General features: G+C 33.9%; 1 protein-coding gene and 1 pseudogene across 1 annotated transcript; both read left to right on the top strand.

The window, feature by feature from the left end:
* The first annotated feature begins 3,997 nt into the window (after positions 1 to 3,997).
* On the top strand, positions 3,998 to 6,113 carry LOC143529830 (GRAS family protein RAD1 pseudogene; annotated as a pseudogene).
* Positions 6,114 to 14,524: 8,411 nt separating this feature from the next.
* On the top strand, positions 14,525 to 16,035 carry LOC143529818 (stemmadenine O-acetyltransferase-like). The gene has a single exon (XM_077025522.1). It carries the CDS (start codon positions 14,752 to 14,754, stop codon positions 16,033 to 16,035), a length of 1,284 nt encoding a protein of 427 aa, XP_076881637.1. The 5' UTR covers positions 14,525 to 14,751.
* Positions 16,036 to 16,622: the final 587 nt, after the last annotated feature.

Raw genomic sequence — 16,622 nt, 5'->3', positions numbered from 1 at the left:
CTTCGGTTAGTGATTGTGGCTGTTGCAAAAAACATACCGGTGTTAAAAGAATTTTATGAATGATTTACTAACAAAGAAAGAGGATGTATTCTGAATGATCTTACGACCTTTTATTACACTTTAAAGGAAGATGTATCTGAATGATTTTACTAACGAAGAAAGAGGGTGTATTCCGGGTGATCTTACGACCTTTTATTACACTTTAAAGGAAGATGCTAAATTCGCAAAACTGGGTGGAATGGGTGATTTTGCTCGTGTAATGGTGGAAACCGGAAAACACACAACTTTTCCTCTGATTTATCGAATATTGAAACTAGCATTGGTTTTACCGGTTGCAACTGCAACCGTTGAAAGATGTTTCTCTAAATGAAGCTTATCAAGACGGATTTGCGCAATCGAATGGGTAATGAGTATTTGAACAATGCTTTAGTTTGTGCGATCGAAAGAGAAACGTTTGATAAAGTAAATGAAGAAGATGTAATGGCTCGGTTTCAAGCTATCAAAAACCGAAGAGAGGATATTTACAGCCCAACCTAGATCCGTCACTGTTGATTCGTGAACCCGGTTAGTTTAAATTTATTTGTTGTCGTGTTGTTTGTATTTGTTTCGATAACATTGTATTAAATATGGGGAAAAAAATTGAGCGCTACGGCTCGGTTTTCACCCACTGTATTTATTCCATCATTAATCTACATCATGCAACATCACACCGATGACCGAGGATCATGGTTTAAATACCCTCTTTCTACCAATGATAACAATATCATTATTAGGATGTATTTAAAATTCAAGCATTTAACTGTTTTCTTTTTCTGACCAACGATAGTAAAGTTAAAAAGGCATGTTAGATTCTCTACAGAACAAGAAAGTCGTGATCATTACATTTAAATAAATGGTTTTTTACATGTATAATAAAAATATATATGGGAATCAATGATAATTACATTTAAGCGCATCATTGTGGAATCGTATAATTTATTCATACTAAGTGAAAAATCGATGAGTTTCTTGTAACTTTGACTGTTTCAAAAAGAGTTCCGTCAAAATAATAATTTAAAAGTTGTTGATATTTTGCTTAAAACGATGGAAAAATAATATTTAGAAACTGATAAAAGTTACAGAAGATTTTGATGTGTTATTGTCTTATAGATAAATAACAATGTTAAGAAAAAATCATCATTCTAGCCACTAGATATGCGGGTTAACATTCTCATATCTTCTGTTAATTGCGTATCAGACTTTACTTTAATTAACCCAGACATAAATTAATGTGATAAACGATTTGTGATCGTGTATTAACTTTTCCGTATATATCATATAACAAAACGTTGTGAAAGGGAAAATTTCTAAAATAACCTAAAATAGGAGAGAGAGAAAAAATGATCCAAAAAGAATCCAAATTCCCAAAATAACCCATGAAATTTGTACTGGGTCGACACATTGGTAATATAACCGACGGGATTTTCCAACCAATGAAAACTTGATACTTGTAAAGTTTCTGACATTTCCGACGAGATTTTTAAAAATCTTGGAGTTTTCGTCCATATTTCTAATTTAAATCATTTTGTAAAAAACAGTCTCTTCAGACGGTTTTTTTATGTTTCTTATCTGGTTCGTTCAAATTAAGTTATTCTTGAAAAAAGAGCTTTTTGAATTTCGTCTTCCAATACGCATTTTGAACGAATTTCGTCTTCCAAGTTCATATTCTCATGGTTCTTATCTGGTAAGTTTTAAAAGTTTAATATCATCTCGAATGATAGGATTTTTAGTATTTCGTCTCGACCTACTAAGTCTTTGAATATTCCGTCTACTCCGACTATATTTTTAATTAAGTTTTAGGTGGACCCACTTTCTTAAATTAAATTATCAATTTAATCTAATATTTTTATTTTCATCTTCTTCCACCTTCCATTTTCATCTTCTTCCTCCTTCTATTTTCATCTTCAAGTTCAACTACATTTCTAGTTAGGTTTTAATTAGGTTTGATGAAATTTGATAATATTGTAGTTTTTTATAGTGGTAAATGGCAAAACAATGATGATGGAAGTTGTGAATATGAAAAACAAGAAGATATAGATATAGGAACTTGGAAGACGAATATTGATATAGATATGGTGGTAAATGGCAAAACAATAAGATATAGATATAGGAATAATATAGGATTTGAACTTACCAGATAAGAACCATGAGAATATAAACTTGGAAGACGAAATTCGTTCAAAACAAGAAAAAATTAATTTGAACGGACCAGATAAGAAACATAAAAAACCGTCTGGAGAGATTGTTTTTTACAAAATGATTTAAATTAGAAATATGGACGAAAACCCCAAGATTTTTAAAAATCTCGTCGGAAATGTCAGAAACTATCCAAGTGTCAAGTTTTCATTGGTTGGAAAATCCTGTTGTTATATTACCAATGTGTCGGCTCAGTACAAATTTCATGGGTTATTTTGAGAATTTGGATTCTTTTTGGATCATTTTTTTTCTCTTTCCTATTTTGGATCATTTTGGGAATTTTCCCTAATAAATATTCAGTATCTACACAATGTTGACTAGCTATTGTGTCATCCATTTTCTTTAATTTTGACGTTATTTTACTAATCTCGTGAAAATAACGTTAAAAGTGGCGGAAGGTTAATCAGACATCATGTGGTGGCCTTGATAGGCGAAAGACAAGCGTACATGCACCAATCAGCCGGTCTCCTGATGACTGAGTGCTATGTGCCTTTTGTCCAAGGCTTGATGCAAAACTACTATCGAGCCGGAGGTCTCACCGGAAGCAGCCTCTTTATCCCTATGGGGTAGAGGTAAGGTTGTCTACATTTTACCCACCTTAGACTCTACCATAGCTTTGCTATTGGTGGGATATACTGAGTATGATGATGATGATGATGATTTTTTTTAATTTGCATGTAAGTAGCTAGTACATGAAATTTCATGACATTCCAATACTCTGAAATACAAAACTTATTAATTAGCTAGGTTGATACTAGAACATATGTATATATCATGAAATGAACCTTTCTTTTCTATATAAACACATGAATCACTATTGAAATGCTTGGAAGTCATTTAAACGTATATATATAGAGAGAAAAAAGTCCACATATATATAGAGAGGTCGTGGTGTCTGGGAGGCATGTTAGGGAGACCACTATATAAATTGGTCGGTATCGGTTCACTAAAGTGTGTGTATATATATATATATATATATATATATATGCGTATGCAGTTCCGGTGCTAGTATCTCAAAGGGAAGAAAGAAAAACCAAAAAAAATTATGATATGCCAAAGGGATGTCATACATTTTTACATCTTTACATCAATATAAAACCATAAATACGAATATCATTAATAGTAGTTCAGATTCCAATACTGATGTGTTCCAGTCGGAATTCGCATGGTACCGATATTGTTGGAACGGTATTAATTCGGTTTGGTTTGCCCTTGTACCGTCATTAGCTATAGCTTATAATATAAAAAAGATACTCTATCGTGAACTCCCTTTTAATGAAACGTATATAACTTTATTGAAAATATTTGTGTCATGTTTATGTACGTTTATATGTATGACACTATGACACGATTTTTATCTTCTGTCGTATATGGGTTCATGTACCCATAAAAGCTAAATGATTTGATTGCACGAAATCAACAATAATCCAGAATAATGCAACTAACACGAACCTTGTTTTTAATAGGAACGTGTATTAGTGATGACAATCATATGACTGACGCCACTATTGGCAAACCAAAATTAACCGTCAACTATTTTAACCGTTAAACTGACATACTATTTCATTAAACATTGTTTTATTTGAACCAAACAATGTGATGATTTGTGACATACAAAACACAAATCATCCGTTTATTTTGGGTACTATTTTCACAACAAAAACTTATACGCTAGTTCTCGAATTGTCTAAATTATTTGGTTGAGATTACGAGTGTACCAAAACCTATAAACAATGAAATACCTCAATTCACAAGCAATAACCCAATTTAAAGATACAACCAATAAATTAAGTTATTACCAATAATATAACATACAGCTCGTGATCCCTATACCTTGGGGACATTTTAGGAGCAATATGGTTGAACAATGCAAGCATATAATTCCTGTCCAAAAGACAAATGAATAAGCCAACAATCATTCCTATGTTCACACTTTTTTTATAATACATGTACCTTTATTGTTATTAAATCGACAATATCAAGAACATTTTGTGTCTATATAAGTCCACAATACTATGCTTATGGTTTGGTCAGAGCCTTTTGGAGTCTAATTTGAACTTCAAACACAAAAAGAAAACCCTAAATGGCTCCTGGTCTATTGACAAAACCACTTTACAATGAACAATTTCTTAATCATGTTAAAAAGGGTGTCATTGGAACCGATCCAAGACTCGAACATGGCGGAAACAAACGAAAACTAGACGTTTTTCGTGATGAAGAGTATGATAGTCAAGATCTTTCGATGTCATCGTTATATCCTCGACATAATTTGTCGGTTTTTGATAATCCGAATTTTTGGCAGGTTGGATGTTTGTCAAACAAGATGATAAAACGATCGAAAAGCATGCCTGAATCAAGTTTAAGCGATCGCGGGTTGTTCGATACAAGTAATGTGGCAATCCATAGAAGTGACAGTACAAACAGCTTACCAAAACTTCGGTTTCGTGACCATGTTTTAACGTATACACAAAGATACTTGGCAGCCGAGGCCATTGAGGATGCGGTTTCTCAGGACGGGAGTTTTGAAGATGAAGGAAATAGGGACGGGACACATCTTGTCCGATTACTTATGTCTTGTGCGGAGGCAGTTGCGTGTCGTGATAAAGTGCATGCATCGAATTTGTTGGCTGAGCTTCGTAGCAATGCTCTTGTTTTTGGGACGTCTTTCCAAAGGGTGGCGTCATGTTTTATGCAGGGGCTCACAGACCGACTAGCATCAATGCAACCGCTTGGTGCAGTTGGGCTGGTAGCCCCTGCGAAAAACATGAACACAATTGCGTTACAAAAAAAGGAAGAGGCGTTACGACTTGTTTACGAGACATGCCTACACATTAAGTTTAGTCACTTTGTTGCGAACGAAATAATACTGGAAGCCTTTGAGGGAGAGAAGAATGTTCACGTTGTGGACCTAGGAATGACGCTAGGTCTACAACAAGGACACCAATGGCGTGGGTTGATTCAAAATCTGAGTCAGACACGGACCCCACGCCGCCTAAGGATCACTGCAGTTGCAGTTGGTCCTTTTGTTAACCAGTTTGTTACCATTGGTAACGAACTAGAAGTCTATGCCTTAGAAAAAGGCATAGATTTCGAGTTTTCTATTGTGGAAAGTAGTTTGGAGACCCTTAAACCCGAGGACATTAAGACCTACAAAAATGAAGTCTTAGCGGTAAACAGTATTCTCCAACTTCATTGTGTCGTAAAAGAGAGCCGAGGTGCGTTAAACTCGGTTCTCCAAATAATCCACGAACTTTCCCCGAAAGTCTTGATCCTTGTGGAACAAGACTCGAACCATAATGGACCGTTCTTCCTAGGACGGTTTATGGAAGCACTACATTATTATTCAGCCATTTTCGACTCACTTGATGCAATGTTACCAAAATATGACACTAAACGAGCAAAAATCGAGCAATTTTACTTTTCGGAGGAAATCAAGAACATTGTGAGTTGTGAAGGGCCAAACCGGGTGGAAAGGCACGAGCGGGTGGATCAATGGAGGCGTCGAATGAGCCGGGCTGGGTTCCAAGGTACACCGATTAAAACGACAAATCAAACGAAACAATGGCTTGAAAAACTTGATATTTCTAAAGGGTACACTATTGTGGAAGAGAAAGGTTGTTTGGTTCTCGGTTGGAAATCGAAGCCGATCGTCGCGGTTTCGTGCTGGAAATGTTAAGTTCTGGATTTGACACATTTCCTGATCTGGATTTCCTTGCATCTAATAAAACCTTAGCTAGTACTTGAATAAGATCACGAAGAACTCATCTCTAATCATGGAGATGTAGCATCCAATATCAGTGGTGAGAGTGTTGATTTTGGGGGTGAGAGTTAAATAACATTTGGTATTCAAGTGAAGTTATGTTTTTAAATTGGTAATATAAAAACTAAGCTATGTTTTGCTATTAATAAATGGTATATTTGTTTTAAAGATCTCAACTATCACTTTTTAGTTGTTGCTGATCTTAACTAATGAAATGGCTGGTGACAGTCTCACCCTTTAACATGTTTTCTTCCGACGATCCACGACTAACAGAAGCGTAACCGGCCGCTGGAAAAACGTTTTTTGCCGGAAAACTACTTTTTTGTCGGAAAACTCAACCTAAACACCACCACCTCTTGAACACCACCGCTGACCACCACCACCTAAACATCGTCGACAGACCGACAACCACCATGTGAACACCTTGAACACCACCGTTGACCACCACTATCTGAACACCACCACCAACAATTTTCACTTGAAAACGGGTTTTCCAGCAGAAAACGTTTTGCAGCGACTTACCACTTAGGGTTTCGAAGACCTCAATAATTGAGGTTTTTACTAAAAAAAAGTTTCTAAAGGTCCGATCTAAAGTTTCAAAGAGGTTTGGGATGAAAAGGTTGAGTTTTACAGCGAAAAAAGAAGTTTTCCGACCGATAACGATTTTCCAGTGACCGGAGTCTAACGGGTTTACACTTCCGTTAGTCGTGAACCGTTGGAAGCAATTCAACAAACATGTTAAAAGATGAGACTGTCGCCAGCCTATTTGTTAGTTGAGACTTGAAGCGAACAAAAGGTGATAGTTAGAATTATTTAAAACCTAATATAACGACCAAAATAAGAAATGATAGAAGGAAACAAATGTTTACTACCTGAAGATTGTTTTGTTTAATATAATCATGTCGTTAAATTGAAAGACTTGTTACTTCGTAGAATCACTAGCCTCTTAGAGGGAATGTCTTAGGTTTAAATATGGGCAAATGAGTAGCATTACTGGTGCAAAGTATAATAGGAATAACATTTGTTAAAGAAAAACTAATTAGAGACGGAATATCATGTACAGTCTACGATACGGAATTTGTGACTTCCTCATTCGGTCGCTAACTTAGCGACTGATTTGAGATTATTTCTTCTAGTAACTTGTAAAGAAAATAGTTTGTGACGAAATAAGCCATTGCAAATGACATCGGTGACACATTTTTCCGTTAATGTTGCCACAAAAATTATCGTTCACAAATCCAACGTTAAATTTCGTGTAAAAATTCCAAAATATGATGATGCCATTGCTATATCTTATCAATTAACTCTATGTGTTATGCGAGCATGCGGTACACATCCTTCTCGCCTCCAATTTAATTTATGTTGAAGTAAGAAATTAATACACTTGTTTTGCCTTTGTCTATGTTCGAATAGGCATCCACTAGTTGCATGTCATGTTTTCATGATGGCAACTTGTTCGGTGCACATAGTTATTTATCTTATCCCATTGGCTAGCATGATATTGACGGATCCCATGAGTTTTCCGTTAACAATTTCAAACAGTTACAAAAGGGTCAAATTAGAAGCTTATACACTTCTTTTGCATTGGGCCATGGTTATAATTGGTCAAACATTGTAAATCATGATCATAACCGGCCAACCATACATTGTTAATCTTGGTGTGTCATGGTTATAGACTTATAGTTGGTTAAACATGATTAATCTTTAACAATCATATCTATAATTGGTCAATATGGTCATAATTAGTAAAACAAAGTTATAGTTGGTTATATAGGATCCATCATGATTATACAATCAATTATCTCTGTGTTTGACCTTCATTGACCAATTTTGATCATGTTTGACTAAGGGTGGCAAACCCAACCCAAATGGATTGTTTTGGGTCAAGATGGATAAACTTTAAAAGTAAGATGGGTTAGGATGGATTATAAAAATTCTTCAAGTGGGTCAGGATGGGTTGGAAATATACAAGTGAATTTTATTTATAGGTTAAAATGGGTCAAAACAAAATATCCAAGTTATCCAAATTTTATCTAATTCAAAATACCCAGACTATCACGTGCGAAACAAAACTCATCCGAAACCCAAAAAACGATCAAAACGAAACAAAAATCTCGAGCCGACTAAACCGAAACAAATAAACAAAAATGAAACTGAACCGAAATAGAAAAACGACCAAAACGAAACACAAAAAACCGGAATGAAACCGAAAAACTGACCAAAACGAAACAAAAAAGCGAAATGCAACCGAAAAGCTAACCAAAACTAAACAAAAACACCGAATCGACTGAATCGAAATAGAAAAACGAACAAAACGAAACAAAAAAACCGATATGAAACCGAAAAGTTGACCAAAACAAAACAAAAAAAAAAAGCGAAATGCAAATGAAAAGTTGACCAAAACAAAACAAAAACACCGAACCGACCAAAACGAAACAAAAAAACCGAAACGAAACTAAACTGAAATAGAAAAACAACCAAAACGAAACAACAAAATCGAAACGAAACTGAACTGGAATAGAAAAACGATCAAAACGAAACAAAAAAACCAAAACGAAACTGAACCGGAATAGAAAAACGACTAAAATGAAACAAAAAAAGCGAAATGTACTGAAAAGCTGCCAAAACAAAAACACTGAACCGACCAAAACGAAACAAAAAAACGAAACGAAACTGAACTGAAATAGAAAAACGACTGAAACGAAACTGAACTGAAATAGAAAAACAACTTAAACGAAACAAAAAAACTGAATTGAAACCGAAAAGCTGACCAAAAGGAAACATAAAAAAACTAAATGCAATTTAAAAACCGGATCAAAACGAATCAAAAACACCGAACCGACTAAAACGAAACAAAAAAACTGAAACGAACGAAACCGAAATAGAAAAACGACCAAAACGATACAAAAAAACCGATATGACACCGAAAAACTGACCAAAACGAAACAAAGAAAAGCGAAATGCAATCAAAAAGCTTACCAAAACGAAACAAAAAAAACTGAAACGTAACCGACTAAAATAAAACAAAATGAATCGAAACAAAAAAAACGAAATGAAACCGAAAAAACTGATGAAAAAAAACAACACTAAAAGCGAAAAACTGAGAAATCGAAACCGAAATCATTGAAACCGAGCAAATACCGAAACCGACCGAAATTAAAAGAAAAACAAAACCGAACCGGAAAAAAAAACCCCGAAAGACTCAAACCTGCACCAGTACAAAACGAGTTTTTTTTTAATGAACGAGGATGACCGGGAAAAATTTTTAGTTATTTTATATTTTGAATTATTATTTTTTTAATAGTTTTTTTGAATATTTTTTTGAGGAGTTTTTAAAACCCTTTGTATGTCAACCTTAACTTGGGTCAAGATGAGTTAGCTTTACCCATCTTGACCCATATCCATCCTAACCCTCTGTTTTAAAAATCCATCCTGACCTTATACCCATCCTGACTCTTAACCCAAATCCAACCCAACTCACTCTCATTGCCACCTCTATGTTTGACCATTTATAACCCATTACCGTAATTATGTCCATCTATATTATGTTTCACCGATATCGACTTAAACTTAGTAAAATGTTTGTCCATGATTGACCTACTTTATTAAAAATTTGACCAAAATGGACTATGTTATTACCCTAATTGATTATGTTTTGACCTTAATTCACTAGCTTTGACCATTAATTACATAATTTTGTTACGGATTTATGATGAAATTCCAATGAATTTGTGAGATCTTTGCAATGTTTAAGAACCTATATGAATGAAGTCTTACCTATTACAGTTTTCTGTATATTATGTACTTTAAAAAACAAAGATAGCTCATTATTAACTTGTGTGGAACGTTTATATTTGTTCTATGCAACGAAAACTAATGGATCGGTTTTGCCATTCAAAAGGGGATGGCGGCGCAGCTTGTTGCCCGCTTACCTGCCTCTCTGTTGTAACTGGATCCTTCTTTTTAGTTAAATAATATTCTTTTAATTTATAAAAAAAAATAAGTTTTTTAAATGGAGATGAAAATATAGTTTGTCATCCTATGAACAATGCTTTTTGCATGTGTATACAAGCTAGAACTAACGGGTCTTTGACTTAGCTGTATCTAAAAGTTGCGTAAAGTGTCGCCTCTTCTCAAGAGGATGGGGGTTCGAGTACCGGTGTGAACAATTTGGTCATATTTGTGGTAGATTAAACCGCTCTTGAAAAAAAGTGTGCAAGTTGGAGTGATTGTTAGTGTTTTGAATCTCAATGATTTTTTTGAATTCTATAAAAGAGTTCGATCATATTTGTTTTTTTATATTGATTATCGTTGTATTTTGTTGTTCATGCAGTTGCACCTATACGTTATGTACACATTGCCTTGATTTCTCTCCCACTTTTTAGTACCAAATAGAAGAAAATGCAAAAGTGAGAAGGGGTAAAAACATGTCTTGTTAGATTGAATTTTGTTGTAATGTGTTTATAACATGTTTTGTTTGAAGATTGTGTTTTAAAAATAATTGTTGCATATTGTTCGTACAATAGATCTAAGTTAGGGGTAGTGGATTGGAAAAGATGGTGTTTATTTGATGTAACGTGATTGTTGTTTTTGGTTTTTGGTTTTCGGCGTCTTTCTCCGTCTTGGTGATAGTCGTTGTTTGTGTTTGTTTTTAATGAAAGTCAATTTTCAAAAAAAAAATGTAGTAAAATTTGAGTATTTATAGATTTTTGGGTAGGATTTTAGATATAGATATATTTGTAAACAAGAATATAGTAATTGTTGCATCAAGTGGGTGTTGCTAAATGTACCCCCTCTCATTTATTTTTACTAAACATATCCCCTACTTCAAATTTTACATTAATACGATTTAGACATTTTTGTTGTTTCTTTTGTCATTTTTTTATCTTTTATTATCATTATTGTTTTTATAAAAGCATTTTTTTCTATTTTTATTTAACAATTTTTTTTCTATTTACCCTTTTATGTATATTTAAAAGCCTTTAATAAAAATATATTTTTTGTTACTTAGAAAAATGTTTTTATTCTTATATGAAAAACGTTGTTTTTCTTGTTTTAAAAAAATGTTTTTTTTTCTATACCTGTTTTAATCTTTTTGGAGAGCGTTTTTTTTAAATTAAGAGATTGGTTACATTTTTTTTATTAAAATAATATTATTTTTTATAAATAAAAAGGTTAAATAACATACAACTTGATAAAAAAAATTGATTCTTTTCTCAGATAACATTAATCTCATGTATCCAAACCTAACAAATAAAATCAAATTGTTTTTAATACATTTTATAGAAAAAATAAGAAAACAAAAACTCTAGAGAAAACATGCAGTACTTTTTAATACGTGTAAAAAAAATAAACAAACTTTTGATAAGATCTTAAAGAAATAAAATAATAAAACAATAACAAAAATATATAAACACAGTAAAACAAAAATAAATATTTAATAGTTTTTTATTTGATATTTTGAGAGAATTATAAAATAAAATAATAGAGACTAACATGTCAATTACAAATGTTAAGGGGAAATGAAAGTTCAAGGGGGATGTATGGATAGCAAGGGAGTGGGGTACGTTTAACCTGACCCTTGTTGTTTATATTTTTGTAGGATTTTATATATATTTGTAAACAAGATAGCACATAAAATAGAGGGAATTTTGCCAGCAATGCCACCGTCTTAAATACGCCCTAAACCATAGTTGCAAATCCATCCTAAAAGTGTTTTGTCTCAAATGTTGTTTCATCGCAAACATGCTATACCACAATATTTTTTTCGCTAGAATAGTATTAGCAACAAAACAAGCTCGTTTGTAAAGTTACTCACAATCCGAGCTTAATATTTTGAGAGTTTGGATTGGCTCGTAACGCCATTTTAGATCCTACTAGGATGGACAATTTTTGGAAATCCGTTATTTGTCTATCTCGAATATAATAATAGTATAAGATAATAAGTAATTAAGTAGTCGATAAATGTTAAAGTTAGGTATGTGCATTCTTGTTATACTTTCTATAGTTATTCACTTATTCATATCCTAGTATGCGAACGAGGTTATATAGTCTTTCATTTTTGTCCATAAATAATAACCAACACATTAAATTTGGTCTTGAATGATGAACAATAAAATAACATAAAAAAAATACCAAAAACATGTCTTTTTATGAACCGGACTCAAGCCATAATTAGCCTGGTTAAGACGGCCCAACAAGCTGAAAGGTCTCATGAGACATGAGTCATGGTATAACGAAGCGGAGGAGAACAAGGGGGGATAACTAATATGATAGATGTGAGTTTGATCTTCTTGTCGTATCTCCTACTTTCTTCCAAGCTTCGCCATTGGATCTTCTCATCCCCTTTTCTTATTGTTTATGATTTCTTCGGTTTTAATCTTGTGACTACATCGATCAAACCAAGTTGCTGATTTATGGATTCGATTATACTAGTTTTGTTAAGATCCGATCACTTCATGTCTAAAAGTAACTACAAACAGAAATTAATAAATAAATAAAATTATAAAACGAAAATTATAAAACTGAATAGAGTAAATGAAAATTCACTATATATTTTGTAATGCGAATCAACTATTTATAAAAGTATAAAAATATATAATTACAAAAAACCAAAACTAATTATCACTTATAATTAGAATAAGAAAAATTAAAATAAAAGTTATTATTTCTTTGTATTTTAATAGGGGTAATGTAATTGCCCTTGTTTTTATTTTCTATAAATGAATTGATGTTCATACAAAACAAATGTGATTGCCATTGGTCATGAGATATATAAGTATTTGTTATAAACTTACTCAACATACGTGAAGCTTTGAATTAATAGTATGGTTGTCAAAGAGTCGATAATTAGTTGATAAGATAAGAGAATCCAATAAGGATATAACCAATGAACAACTTAAAGAGATGGCAGATAGAATGATTTATGATGTGAAACCGAGATGCAAAATTGGTTCAATTGATAAAAGAGTATGAGATATCGTATCAAACTGGTTCAGTTAATCCGACAAGAATAGAAAATAAGTTATTCCATTATGGATGACTTCCTTAAAAGTTAAAAGTCTACACTCAAACAAGAAAAAGAAAGCCTCAAATCTCTTGCGGGTAAAACATATAATATTATAATATTGTTTGCTATGAGTGGTCAAATGTTAGGGTTTAGAATTTAGATAGTTGATTGTGTAGAATACGTCTTCGTGGCTTTTGGCAGGTTAATGTGGTTTTCATGTGTTTCTTTGATATAGGATTTGTTGTCTAGGCTCTTATAAAATGGTGATATATAACTAATAATGACAATAAATGAATCTTAAAATAAAAGATTACTTCTTTAGCCTTTAAAATAAAATGGAAAAAAGGGTTGTTTTGGGCGATAACGGGGGTTGTACTTGATCAAGGACATCAAGAAGTCAAGAACAATTGAATATTGTTCAAGAATCTTTGTATAGCATAAGACAAATTATTAATTTTATTTATGTCTTAATTTAATTTTATTTTTTAAGAAGGGGGGGGGGGGGTTACTAGTTTTTTTATGAATACATATTTCTTTAAAGGCATTCAAAGCAGATTCATGACAAAGTCAAAAACGTCTCGTCAATAATTGCATTCCCTTTTCTCTCCAGCTACGTCTGGTGAGCATGGGTGGCTCTAGGACGGGGAGGGGGGTGGTATATGGTGGTAAAAATGACCTGTCGGTGGCTAATGAGAAGAAATCGGCAACGTGACTTTGGTTGCAGCTTTGGAGTGGGTGGTGTCTTAGACGATAGTTGCAGGTGGTGGTTGAGTATGCTATATACTATATAATATTAAGCGAGTGAAAGTGATTCTTTCAAAGGACCCAAACACCCAATCTATAATTTGACAATGTTTAAAAGATAAAAATTGTTGTTTAGTCTAGTTTATATACATTGCATTCCTTGCTCATTCTCGTGTCTTACGTTCTAGTGAACAATGAATTCCATCTATGTAATTTCTAACACTAGTTAGAAAACAAATATGCAATACAAGTAATACAATAGAAACAATCGTTGTAACTCCATGTAAATGAAAGTAATACTAAAGCGCGTCCCACAATGGGTGGGTATTGGACATTTCTAGCCCAAAAAAAAGCCACATCATCCGGTTTTACTATCATGGAACTCGTTTTTGTACCCCGCATGTAGAGTGTGGTTCTTAGCCAAAAACAAGAAAACTAGATAGCGGAGTCCTTGTATACCCTTTTGGTATAAAATATATATAGAAAGAGAGATAAGTAGTTAAAAAATAGTGATGATGTGACAATGTATTTTGATGTTATGTGGAAATTTATTGGATGGATATTTTATGTTATTTTGATAAATGAGTTTCTTTTTCCTATGTGATATCTCATTAGTGTTTTCAGATTTAATGGTCTAATAATGCAAGAAGATGCTTCTAGTCAACATATAATTATACGAGATTTTTACATATATCCCTTTAGCAAGAAGCCTTATTACATATTTCTCTGACCCTTAAAGTTAATAATTTTACTGTCAGCTTTCATGCTTGCACACTGTGTCATTAAAATATGTATAGAGATTCTACATAAAGGTTTAGTAATGTGCTACCCATAAAAAGCACCACATCTTGCCTTGTAAGTGCCAAACTCAGAATCACTTGTCTTTAGATATGTTTTCTTCCCATAAAAACAAAGCTTTTACACATGAAACCATATATTTGCCATTTTAAGGTTTCACACACACACCTGCAAGAAAATAAAACTTACTCTTTTAAGCCTAAACATGAAGGTTACTATTCTTTCTAAGGAGCTTATTGCACCATCTTCTCCAACTCCTTGTAACCTCAAAACCTACAAGTTCTCCTTCATAGATCAACAAATTCCACCATATTACATCCCAGTCATACTCTACTACTCACATGATGAGTCAACCACCACAACGCAACGCGAAATAACCACCAAACTTAAAACATCACTCTCTAAAACATTGACTCATTACTACCCTTTGGCAGGAAGATTAGCCAAGAATAAAAACACGGTTGACTGCACCGATCAAGGGGTTGAGTTCTTGGTAGCCCAAGTCGAATCCAGCCTTTTAGACGTAATCAAGAGTCCGGTTATCGAATATTTGAATAAACTCGTGAAGGTGGATTCATCACATGTGGATGATCAGTTGGTTATTCAAGTTAACTTGTTTGATTGTGGTGGCATTGTGGTCGGTGTGTCCATGTCACATAGGATAGGTGATGCTTGTAGTATTTCATCATTTGTGAGCCACTGGTTCACATTGGCTAAAGGGTCAGAGACCCAGACCCCGATTCATGGTCCGGTTCTTGACTCGGCGGTGTTGTTCCCTCCAGTGGAGTCGTGTGAGTTCGGTCGAAACCCGAAGGATCTGACAGTTGTCCGGTTTAAGAATCTTGTGACAAAGAGGTTCGTGTTCAGTTCGTTAGCTATAAACAAACTGAAACACGAAGCGGTGAAAGATCATGACATGAACCCGACCAGGGTCGAGGTGTTGACCGCTTTCATTTGGAAGTGTGGGACCACGGCTTTAGGTGATTGTAAAGTCTCGGTGGCTTTCAATTCGATTAACTTGAGGAGGAAAATGGAACCTATGTTACAAGATCACCAACTCGGCAATCTTTTTCAAATGTCGAGTGCAGAAGCCGAACGAACCGCGAGCATGGCTACTCGTGTGGTGAAGTTGAGGGACTCGTTTAACAAGATTGATAGTGCGTATGTGAAGAGTCTAATGAGCAAGAAAGGTTTCGAGATTGCTAGAGGTAATTTTAGAGAAATAAGAAAGTTTATGATTCAGGAGGGTGTAGGGGTTTTCAGGTTTGCGAGTTGGTGCCGATTTGCGTTTAACGAAGGTGATTTCGGATGGGGAAAGCCGGTTTGGGTTAGTTGTGCTGATTTTGCCGATGAAAACGCTGTCATTTTTGTAGATTCTTTAAAAGATGATGGGATTGAAGCATGGGTTGTGATGAATGAAGATAATATGCAGAAGTTTGAGAACAATGCTGAGCTTCAAGAATTTGTTACCTCTAGTATTATTGTCTGATACAAGTTTGTCAATGAACAGTTAAAATTTGTTTCGTCTTTCGTTAGTGTTTTTTGCGGATGAATAATGTACGCTACGAATCAGATAACTTTCACTGATGGCATTGGCATGGTCTATTGATAACCCCTTGGTGAAAGTGAGTAGTGATGGATCTTTGTTATTTGTTAAATTAAGTATTTTCTTGTATTCTTGATGTTTTGTACATAGTGTGCTTAATTTAATGTTGATGATTGGTACAGTGTATTTAAATTAATGTTAACGGCATGCTTAGTAGATAGTAGATACAAGGTCATTTTCTGGAACATGAAAAGGACTTTATGTTAATTAAACATATTAAATATCTAATAGGTTTGGGATAGTTACAAAAATAGGCATCTTTGACTTTAAAATTCTTATAATAGGCAGGAGGAAATAATTCCCAACCTATTTAGACCCACAACCAATGAGATTTTGCCACATAACCTTCTTAGAATCCAGAGACACTAGAGTTGTTCATGAGCCAAGCCTGAGTTTAACTCGAATTCCAATATGAGCTGGAATTTTACAACCGAGAAATTAGGCTCGATTGGTGCAGGTTGGGATATGGT

This window comes from Bidens hawaiensis, unplaced genomic scaffold, assembly GCF_021521415.1.
Source record: "Bidens hawaiensis isolate Kalapana, Puna unplaced genomic scaffold, B.hawaiensis_p1.1 tig00008759_1, whole genome shotgun sequence".
Taxonomy (NCBI): Eukaryota; Viridiplantae; Streptophyta; class Magnoliopsida; order Asterales; family Asteraceae; genus Bidens; species Bidens hawaiensis.
Note: the sequence above shows the minus strand (reverse complement) of the source record. Positions and strands in the feature narration are given on the sequence as shown.